Genomic DNA, 27,581 nt, shown 5'->3' with positions numbered 1-27,581 from the left:
GCCTATCGAGTCCGCCCAGGCCCCTTCCGTGCAACCCCACATATTTACCCCGCTAATCCCTCTAAACTATGCATCCCAGGGCAATTTCGCCTGGCCAATGCACCCAACCCGCACATCTTTGGACAATGAGAGGAAACCGGAGCACCTGGTGGAAACCCATGCAGATTCGGGGAGAATGTGCAAACTCCACACAGACTGGGAATCGAACCCACGTCCTTGGAGCTGTGAGGCAGCAATGCTAACCAGTGTGCCACCGTGCCGCCCTGGGCACTGGCGACCGTTTCCTTTCATTCTTTCTTCACCCATCTCTCCCAATACTTGTGCTCACAATAGGGACTGCACGGTGGCACAGTGGTTAGCACTGCTGTCTCACAGCGCCAGGGACCTGGGTTCGATTCCCGGCTTGGGTCACTGTGCAGAGTTTGCACATTGTCTGCGTGGGTTTCCTCTGGGTGCTCCAGTTTCCTCCCACAGTCTAAAGATGTGCAGGTTACGTTGATTGGCCAAGATAAATTGACTCTAGTATGTCAGGGGATTAGAGAGGTAAATATGTGAGGTTATGGGGATAGGGCCTGGGTGGGATTGTGGTCGGTGCAGACTCGATGGGACGAATGGCCTCCTTCTGCATGGTAGAAACTCTAAATCCTAGATACTTGTAGAACCAAAAAAGACCTTTTCAGGAACAAAATAAAACATTGAGATTTTCTCTAAACCACCAGGTGATATTGAAACGGTGATATCCAATCCAAATTGCTTACACTCCACAGACAACATTGCAGTGCCCCAACAAAGACATAAGGCTCAAAGTTCCTTAGCCCTTCAATGCACCCCCACTATAACTCTATCATTAGTATGCTGGAAGGGTCAGGAACCAGGCCAGGATCTGGATATACTAGGCACTGACCTTTGTGGTCAAGTTCCCTCGAACAGAGAAGACCAAGAGGACATTTGATAAAAGTCTTTGATACCCTGAAGGATTTAGATAAGATTTTCTCTTGGAAAAAGAGAGACTGAAAAGTCGTTAGCCGAGGACACAGAGTTACGACGATTTTTAAAAGAATCAAAGGCAACAAAAGCCAGAACGTTTTTATGCAACAAGTGGCTAGGATTTGGAATGCGCTGTCTTACATGGTGCTGGGTACAAATTCAATGGTATCCTTCAAAAGAGCTTTGGATAAATACTTGAAGGAGAAAAACTGCAGGGATCTGGGACTAATTGGCCTGCTCTTCAAAGGATTTGGCACAGACTCATTGGGCTGAATGGACTCTTCTGTGATGTACAACTCTGTGACTTCCACTCAGCCTCTTAAGAGGCAGAGCTCTTTACAAGGTCAAGAACAAAGTGAGTGGACACTCAAACTCATCTGTCACTTTCTGTTTGTATATACTCATTGACATTTGGGTAAGGATGGAATCAAGCTCCGCTGTGATGCTGTCCATTCTCAAATAGTTAGCTAGCCAGTCTGACAATGCTCACCATCTTGACTCACACATAGCCGCCCAGGTAAGATACTGGAGGGTCACTGGTGCCCATGGACCCTTTGCGCAGCAAGGTTCAGTAACCTGACAAAGTTTAGGTGTTACAAAATCAAATATTCGCTGGCAACTTGACTCAGCCTGAAAATTAACAAAATAATTTACCTTCTAGGAAAGAACAGTCCATTCTTGGTCCAGTCTTCCTACACACAATAAAATAGCAATTATAGATTTCAGTACAAGCACACAATCTCACATTTTACTCAAGCAACAATTAGATTCAACAGATAAAAATATAATTCAGCTTAATAAAATTCTTCTAAATTAGCAATTTATACATTTAAAAAAGACATTGGTCATAAGTGGTTAGCACTTCTGCCTCACAGCGCCAGGGGCCAAGCTTAGATTCCCGGCTTGGGTTCTACACGTTCTCCCTGAGTCTGCGAGGGTTTCTTCCGGGTGCTCCGGTTTCCTCCCACACTCCAAGACTTGCTGGTTAGGTGTATTGGCCATGCTAAATTCTCCCTCAGTGTACCCGAACAGGTGCCTGAGTGGGGATTTTCACAGTAACTTCATTACAGTGTTAATGTATGAAGTCTCACAACACCAGGTTAAAGCCCAATAGGTTTATTTGGTGATACCAAAACTTTAACCTGATGTTGCGAGACTTCTGACTCTGCCCAATGCCGGCATCTCCACATCAGTGTTGATGTGAACCTACTTGTGATGATAATAAATAAACTATAAACAGGCGCCGGAGTGTGGTAAGTAGGGGATTTTCACAGTAACTTCATTACAGTGTTAATGTAAACCTACTTGTGACAATAATAAATAAACTTTAAATTTAAACAAAATGCAAATAATCTGTAAAAGTTTTGTCAACGTTCAGTTTTTCTCATTCACGTCAGTATTTTGTGGTTACATTTTGTTCATTGCTGCGCACAAATTCTACTCAAATAACAGCACATTTGCATAATGCATCCTAATTGCACACAATACAGGGATTAGAAAAAGATTATTGCGCATTATCATTGAAAGTACCATTCTTTAACCTCAATTCAAAGGACTCGCAAGTAAGCTGCAGCTCGTTGCGAACATTAACAACTCACATGACTTTTGTGTTTTAAAAGCAATCAATTCATGCAAAAGCCAGCAGGCTTTTTTTTTCAAGGATTTAGTGTCCTATCCTGGGGTCTTAAACTGCTATCTTTGACTCGGCCCTATCCACACCTGATACTCTTTCACCCACCAGCTCTGGGTACTTTAAGAAATTCATGTCTCTATACGAAGAAGTACAACTTTGTGATAATGGGACAAACCGATTCTCAATCAACTAAAAAAAAAATCACTTAATTCTAAAGGATTAGAAGCAAAGGAGTCTTCTGGACTTTCTCTACTGTTTGCTGAACACTGGATCTTTAACGGTATGTCAGATAACTCACCTTCTCTTACAACATAGGCACAGCAACAGGGCAGCTGTGGAAATGATTATCACAGAACCAACGACCACAAGTATCACCATTAAATTAAAACCTGCAACAAAAGAAGAGTAATATAAATTACAGCAAAAATTCGATTATAATTAAAAGGATAAAAACAAAATGCTGCATTTGCTGGAATCTGAAACAAAAACAGAAAACGCTGGAAAATCTCAGCAGGTCTGACAGCGTCTGTGGAGAGAGAATAGAGTAAGAGTTTTAACAACACCAGGTTAAAGTCCAACAGGTTTATTTGGTGGCAAATACCATAAGCATTCGGAGCGCTGCTCCTTCGTCAGATGGAGTGGAAAATCTGACGAAGGAGCAGCGCTCCGAAAGCTTATGGTATTTGCTACCAAATAAACCTGTTGGACTTTAACCTGGTGTTGTTAAAACTCTTACTGTGTTCACCCCAGTCCAACGCTGGCATCTCCACATCAGAGAGAATAGAGCCAACGTTTTGAGTCAGGATGCCCCTTTGTCACAGCAGATTAAAAGAACCCTAATCTAAACCGACAAGACTTAGAGTATCTTCATGAAGGCCATCTTCCATTATTGCCTTTCTGTTCGTGGAGGCTACAGGCAGTGCCGGATTTAGACTTGGTGAGGCCCTAAGCTATATAAAGCTTGGAGGCCCCTTGTTAAAAAGTTACACCAAAAGGTCTCACAAAGGTGCGTACCAAAACAGGACCTTGGGTCGCCACAAAAAAATTGAAAACATAATTATGCCTTTTAATTATTCAATAGCAAGGTATTTAAAGTGAAAAATACAAATTATTTTCAAATGAATGCATTTACTGATTACATATTTATCATTTGGCTGGCTTGATCTCTCTCATAGATTTTGGTAATTTTGGTAATTTTTTGAGTTGCTCTTCAAGCTGGTGCTTTTTCTTTTCTGGTATCCGCTCTTAAATGTTCTCTTCATTGTAAACCTTCTGAAATTTTGTGAGGCCCCTGCGAATTGTGAGGCCCTAAGCTGTAGCTTGTTTAGCTTATGCCTAAATCCGGCAGTGGCTACAGGCTATCCTCGTTGGATGTGGATGTTGGGGTTGAATATCTATAAAACGAGGGCTTAGCAAATGGCATATTATAAATAAAAAATGGTGCTTTTCAATATTGGTCATGAAGCCTCAGGTAAATTAAGTTTGCAAATAACTTTAAATTTCTATTGTTTCGGAAGTTTGTATCCATTTCAGATTAAATTCCCCTGCGCCTTAAAAAGATGGCAGCTTCTTTTGTGGGTTACACCGGAAATGGCAATCCGCTACAGCGGGATTCTTCATGTGGTACCCTGGGAATTGGACGTATTCTACTGATGTGATGTGCCTACATGTGGGAGGAGCCCTTGTTAAATCTTTCTCCCTCCCTGGGCTCTTGTGGTTTCATGTCGTATGCCCATTTCCCTCCCCAGCAGTGATTATTACCCACAGCAGGGATTGAATCTGAGGTCATCCCGGCTTGACAGGCCTGTCCCAGGAAAAACCTAGCCACAGAAGCAGACATAAGCATGTGCTTTGTCTGTCTCGTGTGCCACTAGTTCTAAGTCTAAGATTGTAGCATCTACCCAGCGGGGAGAAAGGCTTTCTTGACTTTATACCATTCTTACTTAGTGTTTCTCATTTTTCATTCCAGCTGCTCACTTGAACCATGTACTTCCCATTTCTCGAATAGGAGAGCGAGCAGTAACAAATCCACAGTCCTGCATTGCTAACTCGATTACAAAACGACATAAGGTGGGATTTTGTGCCTGTGTTTGCTGTCAATGTGAATGGTAACGCGGGTGCAAAATCTCACAAGAATCGGGAAACGGGATTCTCGCCGGCGAGATCTTTTTTCCCGATTTTCTACACCCTTCGCCAATGATGTAACAAGGTTCCTACCCACAAGACATACGAGACAGGGTACAGGAATGAGATAGAGAATCTGGTGAACTGGTGTGGCAACAATAATCTCTCCCTCAATGTCAACAAAATGAAGGAGATTGTCCTCAACTTCAGGAAGCGTAAAGGAGAGCATGCCCCTGTCTACATCAACAGGGACGAAGTAGAAAGGGGCGAGAGCTTCAAGTTTTTAGGTGTCCAGATCACCAACAACCTGTCCTGGTCCCCCCATGCCGACACTATAGTTAAGAAAGCCCACCAACACCTCTACTTTCTCAGAAGATAAAGGAAATTTGGCATGTCAGCTATGACTCTCACCAACTTTTACAGATGAACCATAGAAAGCATTCTTCTGGTTGTATCATAGCTTGGTATGTCTCCTGCTCTGCCCAAGACCGCAAGGAACTTCAAAAGGTCGTGAATGTAGCCCAATCCATCACGCAAACCAGCCTCCCATCCATTGACTCTGTCTACACTTCCCGCTGCCTCAGCAAAGCAGCCAGCATAATTAAGGCCCCCACGCACCTTGGACATTCTCTCTTCTACCTTCTTCCTTCGGGAAAATGATACAAACCTCTGAGGTCACGTACCAACCGAGTCAGCTTCTTCCCTGCTGCTGTCAGATTTTTGAATGGACTTACCTTGCATTAAATTGATCTTTCTCTACACCCTAGCTATGACTGTAACATTACATTCTGCACTCTCTCATTTCCTTCTCTATGAACGGTGTGTTTTGTCTGTATAGCGCGCAAGAAACAATACTTTTCACTGTATGTTAATACATGTGACAATAATAAATCAAATCAAACCAAAATCAAATCAAATCAAAGGGCGAGAATCTCATTGTTGGGTGGTATGGTGGCACAGTGATTAGCACTACTGCCTCACAGCGCCAGGGACCTGGGTTTGATTCCCGGCTTTCATCACTGTCTGTGTGGAGTTTGCACGTTCTCCCCGTGTCTGCATGGGTTTCCTCCGGGTGCTCCAGTTTCCTCTCACAGTCTGAAAGACGTGCTGGTTACGTTAACTGACACGAACAGGTGTCAGACTGTGGTGATTAGGGGAATTTCACAGTGACTTCATTGCAGTGTTAATGTAAGCCTTACTTGTGACTAGTAAATAAACTTTACTTTTACTTGTAATATATTTTAAATAAATTATAATGTAATTAGTGAGCCCCCCACACCTCATTATCCCCTCACTGAATACTCATACTCTGCCGGTGGGATGTCATGATGGAGAGGTTTACATCATAGAATCTACAGTGCAGAAGGAGACCATTTGGCCCATCGAGCCTGCACCAACAACAATCCTATCCAGGTCCGAGACCTGTAACCCCACATATTTACCCTAAGGGGTGACACTAACACTAAGAGATAATTTATCATGTCCAATCAACCTAACCTGCACATCTTTGGACTGTGGGAGAAAACCGGAATACCCGGAGAAAACCGGAATATCCAGAGAAAAGCCATGCAGACACGGGGAGAATGTGCAAACTCCAGGCAGACAGTGACCCAAGGCCGGAATTGAACCCGGGGTCCCTGGCGCTGTGATGCAGCAGTGCTAACCACTGTGCCATTGTGCCACCCAGATTTATAAAGTCCTGAATCAGTCGAGGGGCTCCACCCCCTCTTCCCTGGGGGTAAGTATAGACCCCGTAGGGAGTGGGACAAGCTTGGGCACTGCCCTCGCACTGCCTCCAGCATGGCTTGGTACTGTTAACCTGATAGTGCCAACATGACCAGTGTCAACCTGTGCCAGGGGGCAGCCCCTCTGAGGAGCCCCATTTGTGAGGGGGAAAGATTCTGTTATGTTTGTTGAGAGAATCATAGAACCTACAGTGCAGAAGGAGGCCATTCGGCCCATCGAGCCTGCATCGACAGTAATCCCACCCAGCCCCTATCACCGTAACCTCACATATTTACCCTGCTAATCCCGCTGACACTAAAGGCAATTTAGTATGGCCAATCAACCTAACCAGCACATCTTTGGACTGTGGGAGGAAACCGGAGCACCCAGAGGAAACCCACGCAGACACGGGGAGAACGTGCAAACTCCATACAGATGGTTACCCGAGTCCAGAATTGAACCCGGGTCCCTGGCGCTGTGAGGCAGCAGTGCTAACCCACTGCGCCACCATGCTGCCCAGAGGAGGAGCGCTGTTGCTTCTGCTGTGTTGTTTGAGATGGGGCCAGCCCCTGATGCTTTTGAAGAGGATTCTCTATGTCCATGGGAGGGGCTGGGGGATTTACCTCCTGTGCTGATCCAAGTGCCCTTTAAAGATGGCACCCTGATCTCTGCGGAGCCAGCCTGTGTGGAGTTTGCACTTTCTCCCCGTGTTTGCGTGGATTTCCTCAGATGCTCTGGTTTCCTCCCACAGTCCAGTGATTAGTGAATTGGCCATGCTGAATTGCCCCTTAGTGTCCCAATATGTGTAGTTAGGGGGATTCGTGGGTTGGATACTTGGGGTTGCGAGGATAGGACCTTCTTTGTTGGACAGTTGGTGCAGACATGATGGGCTGAATGACCTCCATCTGCACTGTAGGGGGTTCTATGATTCTTAATATATCCACTGGTAAACAGTTCAACTGGACAACCAAACTCTGAAAAAGAACATTTCCTCACATCCGAGTTGACTTTTTGCCAGTGCATTTTCTAACCTTGTTTTTTGCTTTTAGTTTCAAGGGTCTTATTCAAATCGACTTTCGGAATTTTAATAAACTTCAATTTTGCCCCCTTGAGCCTACATTTCTCCAAAATTAATGACCCTAACTTTCTAAGCTTATCCTCTTGAATAAAAGATCTAAGTTTAGATATCATTGTTGCTGCTTCCTCTGCACTCTCTCCAGGGCCTCTGTATCTAACCATCACCAGATGTGGGGGCCAAAATGGGATACAATTAAAGTGCAAAGATACAAAACTCTTAGATAACAAAAGAATAATGCATTTGTTTTATGAGATCGCAATAGTTCCTCGAACTTTTATTGCTTCCCTGCAGCTACTGCACATTATTTATGAATCTTTAGTGACCCGTCAATGATTTCCCATTCCAGCTCTCTTACTTTTAATGGGCACTCATGCATGAGATATCCTGAGGTTCCTGGCACATGTATATAACACAGCAATACTCCACACTGAATAAAGTCTGCCACTGATGAATCCAGTCACAATTCATCTAAAGCAGGAGGTGATGCTCTAATGGTATTATCGCTAGACTATTAATCCTGAAACTCAGCTATTGTTTTGGGGACCCCGGTTCGAATCTCACCATGGCAGGTGGTGGAATTTGAATTCAATTAAACAAAAAATCTGGAATTAAGAATCTACAGATGACCATGAAACCACTGTTGGAAAAACCCATCTGGTTCACTAAGGAAATCTGCCGTCCTTACCTGGTCTGGCCTACATGCAACTCCAGAGCCACAGCAATGTGGTTGACTTTCAACTGCCCTTGGGCAACTAGGGATGGGCAATAAATGCTGGCCAGCCAGCGACGCTCATGTCTCACGAATGAATAAAAAAACAGACGCTTTGCCTTATTATCAACCTGCACGTGCATTTTTGTTTTGCCAGTTGGTTTCACTATTTGTGCTTTTTCCAATTTTCATTTTATTCATTCGTGGGACATGGGTGTCCCTGGCTGGGCCAGCATTTATTGCCCAACCCTAGTTGCCCTTGAGAAGGTGGTGGTGAGCTGCCTTCTGTAGTCTCTGTAGTCCATGTTCTGTGGGTTGACCCACAATGCTGTTCGGGAGGGAATTCTAGGATTTTGACCCCGCGACTGTAAAGGAACGGCGATATATTTCCAAGTCAGGATGGTGAGTGGCTTGGAGGGGAACTTGCAGCTGGTGGTGTTCCCATGTATCTGCTGCCCTTGTCCTAGATGGAAGTGGTCATGGTTTTGAAAGGTGCTGTCTAAGGATCTTGTACTGTCTAAGAATCCATTCTAAAAATGTGACATAGCATAGTCATCAAAGCCAAAGCTGTGAATCCTTCCAATTGATTTTTCTCCAGAGAGTCTGTCGTGTTTAAGAGTCTCCACACCAAGAGACTGAGAAATGGGTCAGGTTTCTGCCTATTATCTGGAGATATATCTGGAGATATATCTGGTAATTATAGACCGGTTAGTCTGACTTCGGTGGTTGGTAAATTGATGGAAAAGGTCCTTAGGGATGGGATTTACGACCATTTAGAAAGATGCGGATTAATCCGGGATAGTCAGCACGGATTTGTGAAGGGCAAATCGTGCCTCACAAATTTGATAGAATTTTTTGAGGAGGTAACTAGGTGTGTTGATGAAGGTAGGGCGGTTGATGTCATATACATGGATTTTAGTAAGGCGTTTGATAAGGTCCCCCATGGTCGGCTTATGATGAAAGTAAGGAGGTGTGGGATAGAGGGAAAGTTGGCCGATTGGATCGGTAACTGGCTATCTGATCGAAGACAGAGGGTGGTGGTGGATGGAAAATTTTCGGACTGGAGGCAGGTTGCTAGCGGAGTGCCGCAGGGATCGGTGCTTGGTCCTCTGCTCTTTGTGATTTTTATTAATGACTTAGAGGAGGGGGCTGAAGGGTGGATCAGTAAATTTGCTGATGACACCAAGATTGGTGGAGTAGTGGATGAGGTGGAGGGCTGTTGTAGGCTGCAAAGAGACATAGATAGGATGCAAAGCTGGGCTGAAAAATGGCAAATGGAGTTTAACCCTGATAAATGTGAGGTGATTCATTTTGGTCGGACTAATTTAAATGTGGATTACAGGGTCAAAGGTAGGGTTCTGAAGACTGTGGAGGAACAGAGAGATCTTGGGGTCCATATCCACAGATCTCTAAAGGTTGCCACTCAAGTGGATAGAGCTGTGAAGAAGGCATATAGTGTGTTAGCTTTTATTAACAGGGGGTTGGAGTTTAAGAGCCGTGGGGTTATGCTGCAACTGTACAGGACCTTGGTGAGACCGCATTTGGAATATTGCGTGCAGTTCTGGTCACCTCACTATAAGAAGGATGTGGAAGCGCTGGAGAGAGTGCAGAGGAGATTTACCAGGATGCTGCCTGGTTTGGAGTGTCGGTCTTATGAGGAAAGGTTGAGGGAGCTGGGGCTGTTCTCTCTGGAGCGGAGGAGATTGAGGGGAGACTTAATAGAGGTTTATAAAATGATGAAGGGGATAGATCGAGTGAACGTTCAAAGACTATTTCCTCGGGTGGATGGAGCTATTACAAGGGGGCATAACTATAGGGTTCATGGTGGGAGATATAGGAAGGATATCAGAGGTAGGTTCTTCACGCAGAGAGTGGTTGGGGTGTGGAATGGACTGCCTGCAGTGATAGTGGAGTCAGACACTTTAGGAACATTTAAGCGGTTATTGGATAGGCACATGGAGCACACCAGGATGGTAGGGAGTGGGATAGCTTGATCTTGGTTTCAGATGAAGGTCGGCACAACATCGTGGGCCGAAGGGCCTGTTCTGTGCTGTACTGTTCTATGTTCTATGTTCTATGATATGGAGAGATCTTCCAACAGGACACACTCAATTTATCCAAATGCGGATTGATGAGGTGTAGGTTGGCGACATTAATGTTTTAGGAATCCATGTGGAGGGGCAGATTGGAGTTTAACAAATTCAAGTTATCCAGCATACTCAGGTAGAACATTGACCCTGTTCTATGTCCTGGGAGAAAAATCTTCGATAGGATCATTAATCCCCACAGTTTTCTGGAGTTGAGACCCGGTGACAGGTGGTTTCACAGCCGGGGAATTTTATGGAGCTTTTATCGTAGTTATCAGATGACCTAGCCTGTCACTTTGACTGAAGGTGTGTCATCTTGAAGCCACCTGGATCCCCGCAGAGATCGAGCTAACCTGGTCATTAGATAGCTGAAGGGTGAGTGCACAGTAAGCTATTCTGGCAGAGACAGGAGGGGAGTAAAAAAAAATCAGATCTTCGCCACTAAGAAGAGTGTTGTGTTGGGTCCCTTCTGGCCCGCTATGTTGACCAGGTAAGACATTCACTGCAGCTTCTCTCTCAGGTTAAAGTTGCACCCAGGCTATATCAGCTTTGAGCGTTTGACTTTGCCAGCAACTTATCAAATCAGGAATAATTAGATAAACATCAGGAATCATCCGCTCCCGCCAGCTCCGAGGCAGGAAAGTAACTTGGGTGATTTTAAGAGCCCAGTTGCCTGGTTTGTAGATGTATGTGTAGGATCTTGACTTTATTTATTTAAACGACAATAATCTTGATGAGATCTGGGAAGTGCCCAGATTTAATGGAAGAATTAATCATGACTCATTGTGTAAAATAACATATTAACCAGCAGGGACTTACAGGCACATTATTAAACACCAGGTAAAGCAGTCCAGGGAGTATCAGATAATTATATGTGAGCATAAAAGATATGATAAGGCAGTTATTATACTCTATAATCAGATAACATTTTCTTTAATTAGATGTAGTTATTGCTGGCAAGGCCAGCATTCATTCCCCATCCCAAATTGCCCCATTAACTGAGTAGCTTGCTAGGCTATTAAGAGTCAACCACATTGCTGTGGGTCTGGAGTCACATGTAGGCCAGACCATGTAAAGGTGGCAGATTTCCTTCCTTGAAGGACATTCGTGAACCAGATGGGTTTTTACAGCAATCAATGTTAATTTCATGACCAACATTACTGAGACTAGCTTTCAATTCCTATTTTGTTAGAACCATAGGATCCCTACAGTGCAGAAGGAGGTCTTTCCATCCATCGAGTCTGCACAACTCTCCAGAGGAGCATCTTATTCAGGCTCTATTCCCATAACCCTGTGCATTTGCCATGGCCAATCCACCTAACCTGCATATCATTGAATAAACTACCCCCAGAGCACTGATCTGGTCCACTGGATTACTAGTCCAATGATCATAGAATCCCTACAGTGCAGAAGGAGGACATTCAGCCCATCAGGTCTGCATTGACCACAATCCCACCCAAGCCCTGTAACCCCACATATTTACCCTGCTAATCCCCCTGACAATAGGATTGATTTAGCATGGCCAATCAACCTAACCCGCACATCTTTGGACTGTGGGAGGAAACCCACGCAAACACAGGGAGAGTGTGCAAACTCCACACAGACAGAGACCCAAGGCTGGAATTGAACCCAGGTCCCTGGTGCTGTGAGGCAGCAGTGCTAACCACTGTGCCATCATGCTGCCCTTACATTATAATTCTGCCACCATCTCCCCCAATAGACCTGTATTAATCATTTAGTTCGACAATGTACTCTATTAAAGATAAAGTTAACACTTTAATACCCTACTAATATGCTTGAAAATATCTGATGCCCAATTATCAAAAGAATTAACATTTTCTTAATTACAGGATGGAAAATGATATTGTTGGGAATATCATATCTTTCAAAATTAGAATCTTCTTTTAAAAATGGAAAGATGTCACATTATCTGAATACTCAGATGCTGACCTGGGGTTTTTAAAAGAAGGGTCACAAGTTCACCTTTGAACTGGGAAAAACACATCAACCTTTTTCCAAGAAATCACCTGACCAGCATTGAGGGGGGACTGAGCTGTTTGTTCGTTTTGAACTCCAATAATTTTAACTAACGGGGAAACAACTAGCAAAGGCTAGTGATTTACTGGAATTCACATGACAGAGACATGCTTTAAGTTTTGGACCTGTAGTGTTTGGAATCAATGTGTTTTGGGGAATAAGCTGAGAAGGAAGGTTGACCTAACTCATTCTTTCCCAGCCTTGCCTGAAATTCTACATCAACCTCCTGCCAGTGTAATCCTCATCTGAGTATAACTTGTCGGCGTTTAGAAAGCTGAAAAGCTGAGAGGAGAAGAATTGATCCAGCTTTAAGTTCTCCTCCATGCTGTAGCAACATCTACTGGATCTTCACACGAGGGAGTGCCAGATCAACAGCATCAAAACCCTACAAACTTTATCCTTTATGTTATAAAGCCTAACCTCCAAAGCCCTTCTCAGCAGAGACCTATCTGTTTGTCCCTTGTTTGTTTGTGTGTGCTTGTGGTGGGTAATTTTTAAAAAGGGACAGACAGTTATACTCCGAGGGTACATTGTGTGTGCAGCAGTTCTTACAACTTGTTTCAGAAAGTATGTTTTGTTTTATGATAAATAAATCTTTGAGCTTATTGAAATAAATCTGGTTAAATTTTCCTTTAATGTACGTCTGACAACAGGTAAATAATCGGCTGTTTAGTGAGTGAATCAAACTTTTAAACCAACAGTATGACGTGCATAGTAGTGGGGCCATAGAAATTGCAAATGTCTCCCACCCCAGTAGTAACAATACTCATGTCTGATCTGCAGTCTACATCAGATCTTAAACCTGCCTTCTTTGTTACAGACACTGACATGGTAATTGGTGCATTTTTTGCATTTTCTATTTTAGTTTCAGATTTCAAACATCCGGAGTTTCTTTTTTCCCCCCACAGCTTTGACATTACCTGGTGAGTGTTTCTCTACCACTATTGTATCGGGCAGAGTGCTGCTTTCTGAGGGAGGACTGGTTGGTTTGGGCAAAGGTTTTGAACTACGAGGATGACCTGGAAAAAAACAAGGGCAGAGTGAACATCCAAACACAATCCAGAGAGAGAGACATCTTAAAACAGCATCATCCTTTGAAGGCAGTTTGAAGAGCTTCAGTCGCACCAGCAGCAATGAGAGGGTTTTCTATACAATCCCCAGCAGAATTAGCAGCCTCTTCCTCATCCGATAAGTTATGCCCTGCTCCTAGTTTTCCTTCTGTTAACCTCCTCCTCCCTTAACATCTCCTCTGCGCGCAACACATCACTCTCAGCAGTGCGATTAGCCATGCACCTTTCTCTCAAGGATCTGTGAATACAGCCCTTAAAGCAGACACACCGGTGGGAAATTTACCACCTCGCCCGCCCCAGAATCAGGACAGGCGAGGCTCGCAGAACAGTATTCTCCATTGGCCTTGGGCGGGATCTTACGAGCCTCGGGTGGGCGAGGCGGTAAAATTCCGGCAACCAGCAGCAAATTTGGGATATAGGGATCTTGAATTTATTTTGCCTTCTTCAATTAAATGACAATAATCTTAATGATATCTGGGAAATGCTCAGATTTAATGGATTAATGTGTAAAATAGAGTATTAAACAGCAGTGACTATTTGGCCGAAATTCTCCAATGTCCTTCATCCCACCGCCACTGCCAGCGAGAATGGAGAATTTGGCGCTCATCCAGAATGCCATTCACTGCAGCAGGACTGGAGAATCCCAGCCACGGATGAGGTTGGAGAATTCTTACCACTGTCTGAAATTTGGCATTCTTGTGTTTGTCCTGATGAGTGCAAGATGAAAAACTTCAGCAACATGTCTCTCTTTTCAGCAATATACAGACACAGTACTTAACACGAGGTACATCTGTTGGGTCTCCAGTTGTGGCCTCACCAGTGTCTAGTTTCATCATTGTATCCCTACTTTTGTATTCTATACCTCTGTCAATGAAGGAGAGCATTCCATATGTCTTCTTTACAACCTTATCTACCTGTACTGCTACTGTTAGGGACCAGATTTCTCACTTCATTTACCCACCTCAGTATATTCCCAGTTACTGTGTATTCGCTTTTACTTCCCTAAATGCATTATTTCCCACTTGCCAGAGTTGAACTCCATCTGCCATTTTCTTGCCCACTCCACCAAACATTTTGGAGCTTACAGCTATCCTCTACACTATTCACAACACAGCCAATTGTTATGTTTGCAGATTTCCCAATCGTGCCCCCCATGTTCAAGTGTAAATAGTTAATAAATAAAACAGAGAGCAGGGGTCCCAACACCCAGCCCTGCAGAACACCACCTGAAACAGCTTTCCATTCACAAGGACAGTCATCGACCATTACCCTTTGTTTCCTGTTACCAAGCCAACTTGGTACAATTTGCCACATTACCCTGCATCCCATGGGCTTTTACCTTTTTGACCAGCCTGTCATGTGGGACATTGTCAAATGCCTTACTAAAATCCATGTAGACCAATATCCACTGCACTACCCTCATCAATCCTGTTTGTCACTTCATCAAAGAATTCAATCAAATTTGTAAGGCCTGACCTTCCCTTCACAAAGTCATGGTTTTCCCATCACCGAAGTAGGACTAACTGACCCTATGATTGTTTGGCAATTTCTTCGTATTCTTTTTAAACAACAGAGCCACATTTGCGGCACCCCACCTGTGTCGCATGAGGATTGGAAAATAATCCTCAGAGCACCTACTATCTCCTCCCTGACCTCCTTCAACATCCTGGGGAACAATCCATCTGGCCCTGGTGACTTTTCCACTTTCAAGGATTCCAACTCCTCTAACACTTCCTCTCTCGTTATGATTATTTTATCCAATATTTCACACTGCGCCTCTGGGATTACTATATCCACATCATCCCTTTTCTCCACCCTCACAATATTCATTGAAAACTCTTCCCACATCCTTTGCATCTTTAGACAAGTTCCCTTCTTCATCTCTTAAAGTTCCCACTTTGTCCATAGCTATCCTTTTGCTCTTTATATACTGGTAAACATCTATAAGTGTTCCTTAATCTTGCTTGCTAATATTTTTTTCAAGCTCTCTCTTTGATTTCCTTATTTCTTTTTTTTTTGATCCCTGTACTTCCTATACTCCTCGAGGCTATCTGCAATGTTGAGTTTTTGTGACTATCAGAAGCTTTCTTTTTCTGTTCAATCTTCCCCTGTATTTTTCTAGATTTTTCTGGAGGTCTAGATTTGGCAGTACCATTCTTATTTTTGGAGGGGGCATGTCTGCATTGTACCTTAAGGATCTCACTTTTTACAATCATAGAATCATAGAATCCCTACAGTGCAGAAGGAGGCCATTCGGTTTACCACTAATTTAACCTTTAGCAGTCTTGTTCAGCCCATCTGAACCAAATCTCTTCTCAGTTTTGTAAAACCTGTCTTCCCCCAGTTTAAAACTTTTACTCCTGACTTATCTTTGCCCTTTTCCATAATAATACTAAGTCTAACCGATTTGTAGTCACTATCCCTGAAATAGGCACCCACTGTCACTTCACACAATCGCCCATCTTAATTTCCCAAGACTAAACCCAGAATTGCATTTCCTCTTGTTTGTCATGTATTGTTCAAAAACATATCCTGGACACAGTACATTAATTTTTCACCCTCAATGCCCCTTGCATTGTTTGAAACCCAGTTGATATTGGGATAGATAAAGTTTTCTACTATTGTTGTCCTCTTATTCCTACAGGCAGAAATTTGTCCAGATATATGTTCTTCTGTCTCCCTCTCACTTTTTGGGTGCCTGTAATATACTCCCAGTAGTGTGAGTGCCCCTTTTTTATTCCTAAGCTCAACCCATAAAGCATCATTTGTTAACCTGTTTAGTATGTCATCCCTTTTCACAACTGCAATTGATTCTTTAGCCAATAATGCTCTCAACCCCCTACTTTGTTGTAGTCCACTCTATCCTGCCTGAAAGCTCTATATCAGGGATATTGAGCTGCCAACTTTGCCCCTCCTTTAGCCAAGGTTCCGTTAAAGCAACATGTGTCTGCCATCTGTCTTTCTGTGCCCTTAATCCATCTGCCTTGTTTGTAATACTCATGGCATTGAAGCAGAAACAGCTCAACCCCATCAATTCTCTTTGCTGGACACTTTTAAATCCTAATTTCCATTGTCTTTCTGAGTTGCTGACTACATCATTAATTCATGTTCTACCTCCCATCTCCTGATCTGAATCTGGCTCCTCTAAGTCTACCCTTTGGTTTCCGTCCCCCTGCCACACTAGTTTGAAACCTTCCCTTCAACCGTCAATTGTGGTTGAATTATGAGCAGGTATGTGGTGTGTGAAAATTCTCAGCAACTGGGATTAAGACTACCTGAACTCATTTTACGTTGGATCCCACAGGCATCAGATTTTCGTACCACTAATCTGGGCTCGATTCAAACCCCACAACCAAACCAGAACCTCACCCTCCAAAGATGTATGGGTTAGGTTGATTGGCCATGCAAAATTGCCCCTTAGTATCAGTGGGATTAGCAGGGTAAATACATGGGGTTACGGGGATAGGGCCTGGGTGGGATTGTTGTCAGTGCAAACTCGATGGGCCGAATGGCCTCCTTCTGCATTGTATGAATTCTATGATTCAAAGGCCTGCATCTAACTCACCATACCACTCAATCCACCAGTTCCATGTGTAATTTTATGGAAATCATAAGAAATGGAGCGATCCAATGTAGTGATGCATTAATCAGCACAGGAAGGATGTGGATGTGTTAAGTGATCTCTGAGACAATGATGTCATGTTAAAAGCCACATCCTTCTTTGATTTTCACATTACTGTTTATTTGGGTTTCAAATACAGCAATTAAAGCCACACACAATTTATATTACATTATCTCATTTGAAAAATGGCTTGAAAAATGATGGTCTACTTCTTTCTATGAACGAATGATGCTGTTCTGATTCCAGTCTTCAAACGTTCAGTACATTGCGCCTTTCCAACCACATACTTATTACCTCACCTCAACCGAAGGTTTTCTTCTCGGTTAGCTCTTTCAGTCTTGCTTTTGCTCCCTCTATTGGATTACGTTCTTCCACCCTAAAGACTTTCTCTGGCTCAGTGATTTCCCTCTCAGTTGTCCCCTCCCAAAAATGGAGCAAATGGTTACTTATGATACAGTAAGAAGTCTCGCAACACCAGGTTAAAGTCCAACAGCTTTATTTGGTATCACAAACTTTCCTAGCTATGACTGTGACTCACCTGATGAAGGAGCAGCGCTCCGAAAGCTCGTGATATCAAATAAACCTGTTGAACTTTAAGCTGGTGTTGTGAGACTTCTTACTGTGCCCACCCCAGTCCAACGCCGGCTTCTCCACATCACTTATAAGATATGCTATTGAAATTATGATGGACAACACGTTGGGTGGGATTTTCCAGCTCGCCCCAAAACTGGAAAACCCCACCCGAGGTCAACAGACCTTTGCATAATCCGCCCCTCCCCTGCCTGCTACTATTCCCATGGCATGTGGGATGGGAAAATTCCCCCCATTGTGTAAATAAGATAATACAATGGCTAAAACATAGTTTATCAGTGAAATGTCTTCAGCCAGAGAATGGTGAATCTGTGGAACTCTTTGCCCCATAAGGCTGTGGAGGCCAGGTCATTTGAGTGTCTTTAAGGCAGAGATAGATAGGTTCTTGATTAATAAGGGGATCAGGGGTTATGGGGAAAAGGCAGGAGAATGGAGATGAGAAAAAAAAATCAGCCATGATTGAATGGCAGAGCAAACTTGATGGGCTGAGTGGCCTAATTCTGCTCCTATGTCTTATGGTCTAAGACAAGGGTTGAGGTAGAATCTATGAGCCACCCACGTTGCAGGTCTGGACTGAAAGGTGAGGGATCAGATTCTGGATGGTGATATGGAATCATATTCCCTGAAGGGGAGCAGAGAAGATTGAGAAAGTGATAGAGGGAGAAAGGCAATACCTAAATTTCTGAGTAGCTATTTTCAAAGTGTGTGTTATATTTGACAATGAAATTTGGGTGAGTTCATTCAGTCATTTATTCAATTGGAAATATTATTTCATAATATATCCATTTACCTGTTATTTGTTTTGATTTATTGTTGTCACATGCACTGGGATACAGTGAAAAGTATTGTTTCTTGTGTGCTACACAGACAAAACATACCGTTCATAGAGTTCAGTACAGTGCAGTGCTGAAGAAAAAGGATAGGGTGAATTCAGTTTTGGAAGCACAGAACAGATGAAACGAGAGGGTATGAAATCATAGAAATCATAGAAACCCTACAGTGCAGAAAGAGGCCATTCGGCCCATCAAGTCTGCACTGACCACAGTCCCACCCAGGCCCTACCCCCACATCTCTACATATTTTACCCATTAATTCCTTCAACCTACGCATCTCAGGACACCAAGGGGCAATTTTAGCATGAACTATCAACCTAACTCGCACATCTCTGGACTGTGGGAGGAAACCGGAGCACCCGGAGGAAACCCACGCAAACATGAGGAGAATGTGCAAACTCCACACAGACAGTGACCCAAGCCGGGAATTGAACCCAGGTCTCTGGAGCTGTGAAGCAGCAGTGCTAACCACTGTGCTACCGTGCCGCCCCATGCTGGGGACAAGATCTAGAAAACAGATGGGAAGGCAAACCTGAATCTCCGGATGTGATTGATATGGAGGTAATGTCCATTGTTCTTCAGCTGAAAGTCAATTAGCCCATTATTGGAATGGGAACACAACAAAGACACTGGGGGGAATTTTCCCGTCCTGCCCGCCATGGGAATTGTAGTGAGTGAGGGGGGGCGGACCATGCAAAGATCCAATGACCTTGAGTGGGATTTTCCGGTTTTGGGGCTAGCCCGGCCAGAAAATCCCGCCCAGTATGTGTTGGGTCAAGTGTTGGTCAGGCCGTATGGGCATAAGATGATCCCCCTCTTGAAGAACATTAAGACTCAAGAACAGCTTCTTCCCTGCTGCCCATCAGACCTTTGAATGGACCTACCTTGCATTAAGCTGATCTTTCTCTACACCCTAGCTATGACTGTAACACTACATTCTGCACTCTCTCCTTTCCATCTCTATGAATGGTATGCTTTGTCAATATTTTTCACTGTATCCCAATACACGTGACAATAATAAATCAAATCAAATTATTAAAATGAACAGGGTTGGTTCTATGACAAATATTATGCACTTTTTTCTCCCCAGTACTATTAAAAGAATGTTTTATAGCATTGAGAGATTTGAACTCACAACCTCTGGGCTGCTAGTTGAGTACTAAAGCTTTTACATTGCCTCACTCAGCCACCTTGAATAATTAACATTGGCATCTCCTCCTGCCCCCTCCCCTGGAGCAAAAGCAAAAGAAAAGAATTGGGTGTTTACCTGCTTGTCGGATCTTTTGCAAGACCTTGCAGCCAATCAGCTCCACCTTCATAGCTATTCTTTGGTACCATGTCAGTGGTCTAATTCGGATGTACCGCCCCACAAAAGATGGGATAAAATTGTTGCGAACCAGTTGCTGGTCATTTATGTTCCCTTCAAAAATCTTTTTTGAAAAAAAAGGAAAGGTAAAAAGTAAACAGAAAGGTAGGTGAACCCACTGTTTCAACGGTTTTATATATAGATATATGCATATAGTTATATAATATATATAACATATAGCACATATAATAGATACATATACACATAAATATACGTACGCATACTTTTATATATATATATACATATATTTTTACAGACACCTATATACACACATACAGATGTATATACACACACATATATATTTTTACAGATACAATTATACATATATCGCACATACACATATATACACAGATATATACATACATGCATATATATTCACACACATGTATACTTCCCCTTTCTTGGTGGCAGTTTAAATCTGACAAGTCAACGTGATTTCCTGGTGTATAGCAAAAGTGATGTCAGCAATTGTGCAAGTTGCCAATCACGTTGAAGTATCCTCACAGACAGGAAATATAAAATATATAACCGGTGGAATTCACCCGAGCCCCTGTCGGCAGGTTCAATCGCTGGCGCGGAAAGAAAACCTGCCAGAGACCGGCGTGAAACTCATTTGCATCCCGTTAATTGGATGCAAATGAAGGCCTGACCACCCATCCCAGATTCTCTGTGGTGCCAGCGGGAAAGCATGTCGACAAGTTTAAATATCCTGGACAATTCCTGTGCAGTCCTTGTCTGTGCACTCCTGAGGCAATGCGGGGGGTGGGGGGGTACGGTGAGGGGTGGGTGGGGTGCCGGGAAGGATGGGGTCTCCCAGTGCAACTTCTGAGTTATGAGCCCAGGGGGAACGAAAGTATATATATAGGTGCCAATATACAGTTTGGAGACGGTAGCACAGTGGTTAGCACTGCTGCTTCACAGCTCCAGGGTCCCGGGTTCGATTCCCGGCTCGGGTCACTGTCTGTGTAGAGTTTGCACATTCTTCTCGTGTCTGCGTGGGTTTCCTCCGGGTGCTCCGGTTTCCTCCCACAGTCCAAAGATGTGCGGGTTAGGTTGATTGGCCAGGTTAAAAATTGCCCCTTAGATTCCTGGGATGCGTAGGTTAGAGGGATTAGCGGGTAAATATGTGGGGGTAGAGCCTGGGTGGGATTGTGGTCGGTGCAGACTCGATGGGCCGAATGGCCTCCTTCCGCACTGTAGGCTTTCTATGATTTCTATGATTATATAACTCAACATTAAATTGTTAAGTATGAATTACATTTAAAATTAGATAGGAATTACCTTGCCTGCCTTGCCATTCTTACTCTTATAGACTCTCCAGGCTTTTCCGTCTTTGCTGTGGGAAATCTGGTATGTCTTTACGTAGAAGTTGTAGCCATTGTTGGTGCTGCCTTTGGTCACAATCCCTGGAAGTACAGGTAATGCAGAATACACACTCAGTTACACAGTTAGAACATAATATGCTGGCAAGTTATATTTAATCACACTTTTTGAGAAATTTGTAGTTGAGACACAATTTATATTTTTGCACGATATCCTTAGTTATAAAAAGAAAGTTTTAAAAAATTAATTTATGAGTGTGGCTTTCTAGGCCAGCATTAATTGCCCATCCATAGTAGCCCTTGGGAAGGTGGTGATGAGCTCTTTCTCGAACCGCTGCAGTCCGTGGAGTGTAGGTACACTCACAGTGCTGCTAGGGAGGGAGTTCCAGGATTTTGACCCAGCGACAGTGAAGGAATGGCAATGTATTTCCAAGTCAGGATGGTGAGTGACTTGGAGGGGAACCTCCAGGTGATGGTGTTTCCACGTATCTGCTGCTCTTTTAGATGGCAGTGGTCGTGGGTTTGAAAGGTGCAGCCAAAGGAGTCTTGGAGAGTTCCTACAGTGCACCTTGTAGATGGTACACACTGCTACCACTACGTTGGTGGTGGAGGGATTGAATGTTTGTGGAAACGGTAGCAATCAAATGGGCTGCCTTGTCCTTTATTGCATTTATATAGCACCTTTCACAACCAGGGCCATCACAACCTGGGAATGAAGTATATGCAGTCACCATTTTAATGTAGAAAACACAGCACCGAATTGAAGCAGGTGTGAGGCGGACAATGGAAATGTCCGCTGACCTCAGGCAGGATTTTACAGTCTCAGGTCGAGTGAGGCCGTAATATCCCGCCCATAGGCCAGAATTCTCTGCCATTCACGCCAGCGGGATTCTCTGGTCCCGCTGCAGTGAATGGAGATTTGGCTAAGCGCCAAATTCTCTGTTCTCGCTTGCAGTGGCGGCAGGGTGGGATCAGCCGGAGAATTCCGGCCATAATGTGGTAAAGATTAGTGGTAAGCCAGAGAATTGGGAAAGTTTCAAAAACCAACAAAAATTGACAAAAAGTAAAGAGGGAGAAGATAAACTATGAGAATAAACTAGCAAGTAATATAAAAATGTTCAGTAAGAGCTTCTTTAAATACATCAAAAGGAAGAGAGAGGCCAAAGTGAACATAGGCCCCTTAGTGGAAGAAACTGGAGAAATAATGATGGGGAACTGGGAAATGGCAGATGAGTTAAATAAATACTTCGCGTCAGTCTTCACGGTAGAAAACACTGATAGCATTCCAAAATTACTAAAGAAGAATGATCCCTGGAATGAAGAGCTTGTCGTATGAGGAACAGTTGAGGACTCTGGGTCTGTACTTGTTGGAGTTTAGAAGGATGAGGGAAGATCTTGTTGAAACTTACAGGATACTGCGAGGCCTGGATAGAGTGGATGTGGAGAGGATGTTTCCATTAGTAAGAAAATCTAGAACCAGAGGGCACAACCTCAGGCTAAAGGGACAATACTTTAAAACAGAGATGAGGAGGAATTTCTTCAGCCAGAGAGTGGTGAATCTGTGGAACTCTTTGCCGCAGAAGGCTGTGGAGGCCAGGTCATTGAGAGTCTTTAAGATAGAGATAGATAGGTTCTTGATTAATAAGGGGATCAGGGGTTATGGGGAAAAGGCAGGAGAAATGGGATGAGAAAAATATCAGCCATGATTGAATGGCGAAGCAGACTCGATGGGCCGAGTGGCCTAATTCTGCTCCTATGTCTTGTAGTCTTATGGTCTAAATAATCAACGAGCAAGAAGGGGGAGGGGGGGGGGGAGTGGGTGATGTGGGGGGAGGAAATAAATCCAATAACTATCATTGAAAAAAGGTAGCAGGAAAACCAGTGGGCTAAAGGCTGGTAAGTCCCTTGGACCTGATGGGTTGCATCCTAGGTTAGTAATGGAAGTAGCTACAGAGATAGCGGATGCATACTGGTAGTAATCTTTCAAGAATCCTTAGGTTCTGGAAAATTTCCAGGGGATTGGAAAACTGCCAATGTAACACCCTTGTACAAAAAGGGAGGGAGACATAAAACAGGTAACAATAGACCAGTTAACTTAACATCAGTTATTGGGAAAATGTTAGAATCCATTATAAAGGATGTAATAGCAGGCATTTAGAAATACATCATATAATTAAGCAGAGTCAGCATAACTTTATGAAGCGGAAATCAAACCTGGCAAATTTATTAGAATTCCTTGAGGTGGTAATGAACAGGATAGATAAGGGGACCAATAGATAAACCTGGATTTCCAAAACATACTCAGTAAGGTATCACCCAAAAGGCTACTTAATAACAGCCCATGGTGTTGGGGGTAGTATATTAGCACGGATAGAGGGTTGGCTAAATAATAAAAGACAGAGAATTAGGATGAGAGGGGCATTTTCAGGATGGCAACCTGTAACTAGTAGAGTACCACAGGGATCAGTGCTGGGGCCACAATTATTTACAATATGTATTAATGACTTGGACGAGGGAAGTGAATGTTCTATTGCTAAATTTGTGCATAACACAAAAATAGGTGGGAAGGCAAATGGTGAGGATGGCACAAAGGGTATAGACAAGTTAGATAAGTGAGCAAAACTTGGCAGATGGAATATGATTGAGGACAATGTGAAGTTATACAGTTTAGTAGGAAGAATAAAGGAGCTGAATATTATTTAAATGGAGAAAGACTGCAGAAAGCTGCAGCACAGAGGGACTGGGGGATCCTCGTGCATAAATCACAAAAAGTTAGCATACAAATTCAGCAGGTAATAGAGAAGGCAGATGGAATGTTGGTCTTTACTTCAAAGGGTGTGGAGTACAAAATAGGAATGCCTTGTTAAAACTACACAGTTTTGATCCCCTTTTCTAAGGAAAGATATACCGACATTGGAGGCTGTCCAGAGAAGGTTCACTAGGTTGATCCTGGATATGGAGGGATTTTCTTACGAGGAGAGGTTGAGTTGGTTGGGCCTGTACTCATTGGAGTTTAGAAGAATGAAAGGCAGCCTTATTGAGACATACAGGATTCTAAGGGGGTTTGACAAGATAGATGCTGATCGTTTCGCTTTGAAGGAGAGTCTAGGACCAGAGGACATAAACTCAGAGTAAAGGGATCGCCCATTTAACATAGAGATGAGGAGGAATTTCTTCTCTTAGAGAGTAGTGAATCTGTGGAATTCTTTACCGCAGAGGGCTGTAGAGACTGGATCGTTAAGTATGTTCAAGGCTGAGATGGACATGTTTTTAATCATTAAAGGAACCAAAGGTTTTGGGGAAAAAGCGGGAAAGGGGAGCTGAGGATTACATTAGATCAGTCATGATATCATTGGCGACATGATGGCACAGTAGTTAGCACTGCTGCCTCACAGCGCCAGGGACCCGGGTTCGATTCCCGCCTTGGGTCACTGTCTGTGTGGAGTTTGAACGTTCTCCCTGTGTCTGCATGGGTGCTCTGGCTTCCTTCCACAGTCCAAAGATGCGCGGGTTAGGTAGATTGGCCATGCTAACTTGTCTCTTAGTGTCAGGGGGACTAGCTAGGGCTAATGAATGGGGTTGTGGGGATAGGGCCTGGGTGGGATTGCAATCGGTGCAGATCCGATGAGCTGAATCTGCACTATAGGATTCTATGAATGGTGGAGCAGACTCAATGGGCCGAATGGCCTACTTCTGTTCCTATGTCTTCTGGTCTAACATGATAAGCCGAGTGGAGGGACAGTTTTAGTCTGCACTGGTTTGCACTGCATAGCCTGTGAAAGCACCACTTAAACTCAGAAATGTAGATTATAATTTGGTTAAAAAAAACTTGAATATATAATATTTTACTGACCTGTGATGTTCTTCCGTTCTCCCAAGTCTATTTGCAGCCATTCCCCCTCACTGCGTATGTCTGCAGCCCAAGCCCTTGGATGTCCTTTGCTGCTGACATTAGCCCTGTCAGGAGACCAGATAATCAACTCTCCAATTTCATTCTTCTCTGTCCAAGATGATGAGGCAGTAAAGTGCCTGCTCTTAAGAACATCATCACAATCTAAGGAGAGTTAAAGAGATATCAAATAGGTTACCCGGAACAGGTAGGTTTATTTCTGTTTGAGTTCTCCCCACCTGTGTTGTTTTGAGTTTCCTTCAGAGCGAGGATTTTAAACTGCATAGAGTCATAGTTTATTTATTAGTGTCACAAGTAGGCTTACATTAACACTGCAATGAAGTTACTGTGAAAATCCCCTAGTCGCCACACTCCTGCGCCTGCTCGGGTACACGGAGGGGGAATTTAACATGGTCAATGCACCTAACCAACACGTCTTTAGGACTGTGGGAGGAAACCCACGCAGACACGGGGAGAACGTGCAAACTCCACACATACAGTGAATGACCCAAGCCGGGAATCGAACCCGGGTCCCTAGCGCTGTGAGGCAACAGTGCTAACCACTGTGCCACCGTGCTGTATATCTCTATATATTAGAAACAAGCCCTTTGGCCCAACTCGTCCATGCCGACCAGGTTTCCTAAGCTGAATTAGTTCTACCTGCCTGTATTTGGCCCATATCTCTCTGAACTTTCCTATCCATGTACCTGTCCAAATGTCTTTTAAATGTTGGAATTGTGCCCGCCTCTACCCCTCCTCTGGCAGCTCATTCCATACACGCATCATCCTCTGTGTGAAAAAGTTGCCCCTCAGGTCCCTTTTAACTCTTTCCCCTAATCAGCCTTTTCCTTTCCAAATGCTTGTAGATTCTGTCTCTCAGGATCCTCTCCAACAACTTACCCACCACTGACGTTAGGATCACCGGTCTGTAGTTCACTAGTTTTTCCCTGCCGCCTTTCTTAAATAACGGCACAACATTGGCTTCCCACCAGTCTTCTGGCCCCTCACCTGTGGCTGTCAATGATACAAATATCTCTGCTAGGGGCCCCGCAATTTCTTCCCTAGCTTCCCACGATGTCCTGGGATACACTTGATCACGGGGATTTATCTACCTTTATGCGTTTTAATACCTCCAACACCTCCTCTTCTGTAATGTGGACACTTTTCAAGACATCACTCTTTACTTCCCCGAGTTTCCTAGCTTCCATGTCTTTCTCCACAGTAAATACTGACGAGAAATATTAATTTAGAATCTCACCCATTTCCTATGGCTCCACATATAGACAACCTTGTTGATCTTTAGGGGCCCTATTCTCTCCTTAGTTACTCCTTTGCCCTTAATATACTTGAGGAATCTCTTTCTATTGGATTCTACAGATTGTACAGATCGGGACAGAGGTTATTTTCAACCCAGACAATGGTAGTGCCGCAATTGTTGGTCACATTTCATTAAAAAAAAAATGGCTCGTTGTCAGAGAGTGAGCAGTACCACAGGGACAAGATCAGCAAGGAGTCAACAAGGGGCGAAATTCAGCTCATGATCACCCATTTTACACCTGTGTAATGAGCCCTTTGAAAGTCCAAGACTGAACAGATGCAATAATCAGGTGGGTATATAAATGGACAAGACATCCTTCTCACCTGGAACAGACACAAGGCTGGTTCAACTATGGCTACTTGGGGCTCTGTGTCAGTAATATAAACCCAACTGCTAAATTCATGTGCAAATAGGCAGAGCCTGGCCACGCACATTCCATATATTTGTACAAGATCTTGAGCTGCTTCTGAAGGGATTTCTCAAGGTTAACTCAAAGGAAGGGCCTTTATTTATTAACCCTTACTTTTCTGGACCCAGGATAATTTGAGTGGCTCCACTCAGCTTCACAGAGATATCCTGACCCGCTGCCCGCGCTTCAAGCCATATAAATGCTGTGGCTACAACAGCAAGTCAGAGGTTGGGAATTCTGCAGTGAGTAACTCACCTCCTGACTTCCCAAAGCCTGTCCACCATCTACAAGGCACAAGTCAGGAGTGTGATGGAATACTCCCCACTTGCCTGGATGGGTGCAGCTCCAACAAGACTCAAGAAGCTCGACACCATCCAGGGCAAAGCAGCCCGCTTGATTGGCACCCCATCCACCATCATAAACATCCACTTCCTCTACCACCGACGCACAGTGGCAGCAGTGTGTACCATCTGCAAGTTGCACTGCTGCAACTCACCGAGGCTCCTTCGACAGCACCTTCCAAAGCCCACAGCCTTGTCAGGGATGTTTACGTTCCATGAAGGAAGTTAAAAAAAAACTTCCCTCCCACCATCCCTAGCGCATGAAACCCAACTGATTCCAGGGCCGGAATTTTCCGGCTGTTCATGCCGGCAGGATTTTCCCATCCCGGTGCAGCGGACGGAGATTTGGCTTGTCGCCAAATTCTCCAATCTCGCTGCCGTGGGAGTGTGGCGTGAACGGGCGGTAAGATCGCGTTCCAAGTCTCTTCTGGTCAGTTAAC

General features: G+C 43.9%; 1 protein-coding gene across 1 annotated transcript in view; it reads right to left on the bottom strand.

The window, feature by feature from the left end:
* Positions 1–27,581, bottom strand: part of LOC144509413 (discoidin, CUB and LCCL domain-containing protein 1) — a 147,560-nt gene that overhangs the window by 10,745 nt on the left and 109,234 nt on the right. Inside the window, exons 8-13 of the mRNA XM_078238258.1 lie at positions 25,038–25,238; positions 21,144–21,268; positions 19,764–19,926; positions 13,301–13,399; positions 2,919–3,009; positions 1,642–1,679 (exon numbers count right to left, since the gene is read on the bottom strand). Coding sequence (XP_078094384.1) covers positions 1,642–1,679; positions 2,919–3,009; positions 13,301–13,399; positions 19,764–19,926; positions 21,144–21,268; positions 25,038–25,238 — 717 coding nt within the window. The remainder of the gene's footprint in view (positions 1–1,641; positions 1,680–2,918; positions 3,010–13,300; positions 13,400–19,763; positions 19,927–21,143; positions 21,269–25,037; positions 25,239–27,581) is intronic.

Source organism: Mustelus asterias, chromosome 21 (genome assembly GCF_964213995.1).
Source record: "Mustelus asterias chromosome 21, sMusAst1.hap1.1, whole genome shotgun sequence".
NCBI classification, from domain to species: domain Eukaryota; kingdom Metazoa; phylum Chordata; class Chondrichthyes; order Carcharhiniformes; family Triakidae; genus Mustelus; species Mustelus asterias.
This window is presented reverse-complemented; position numbering and strand designations above follow the sequence as displayed.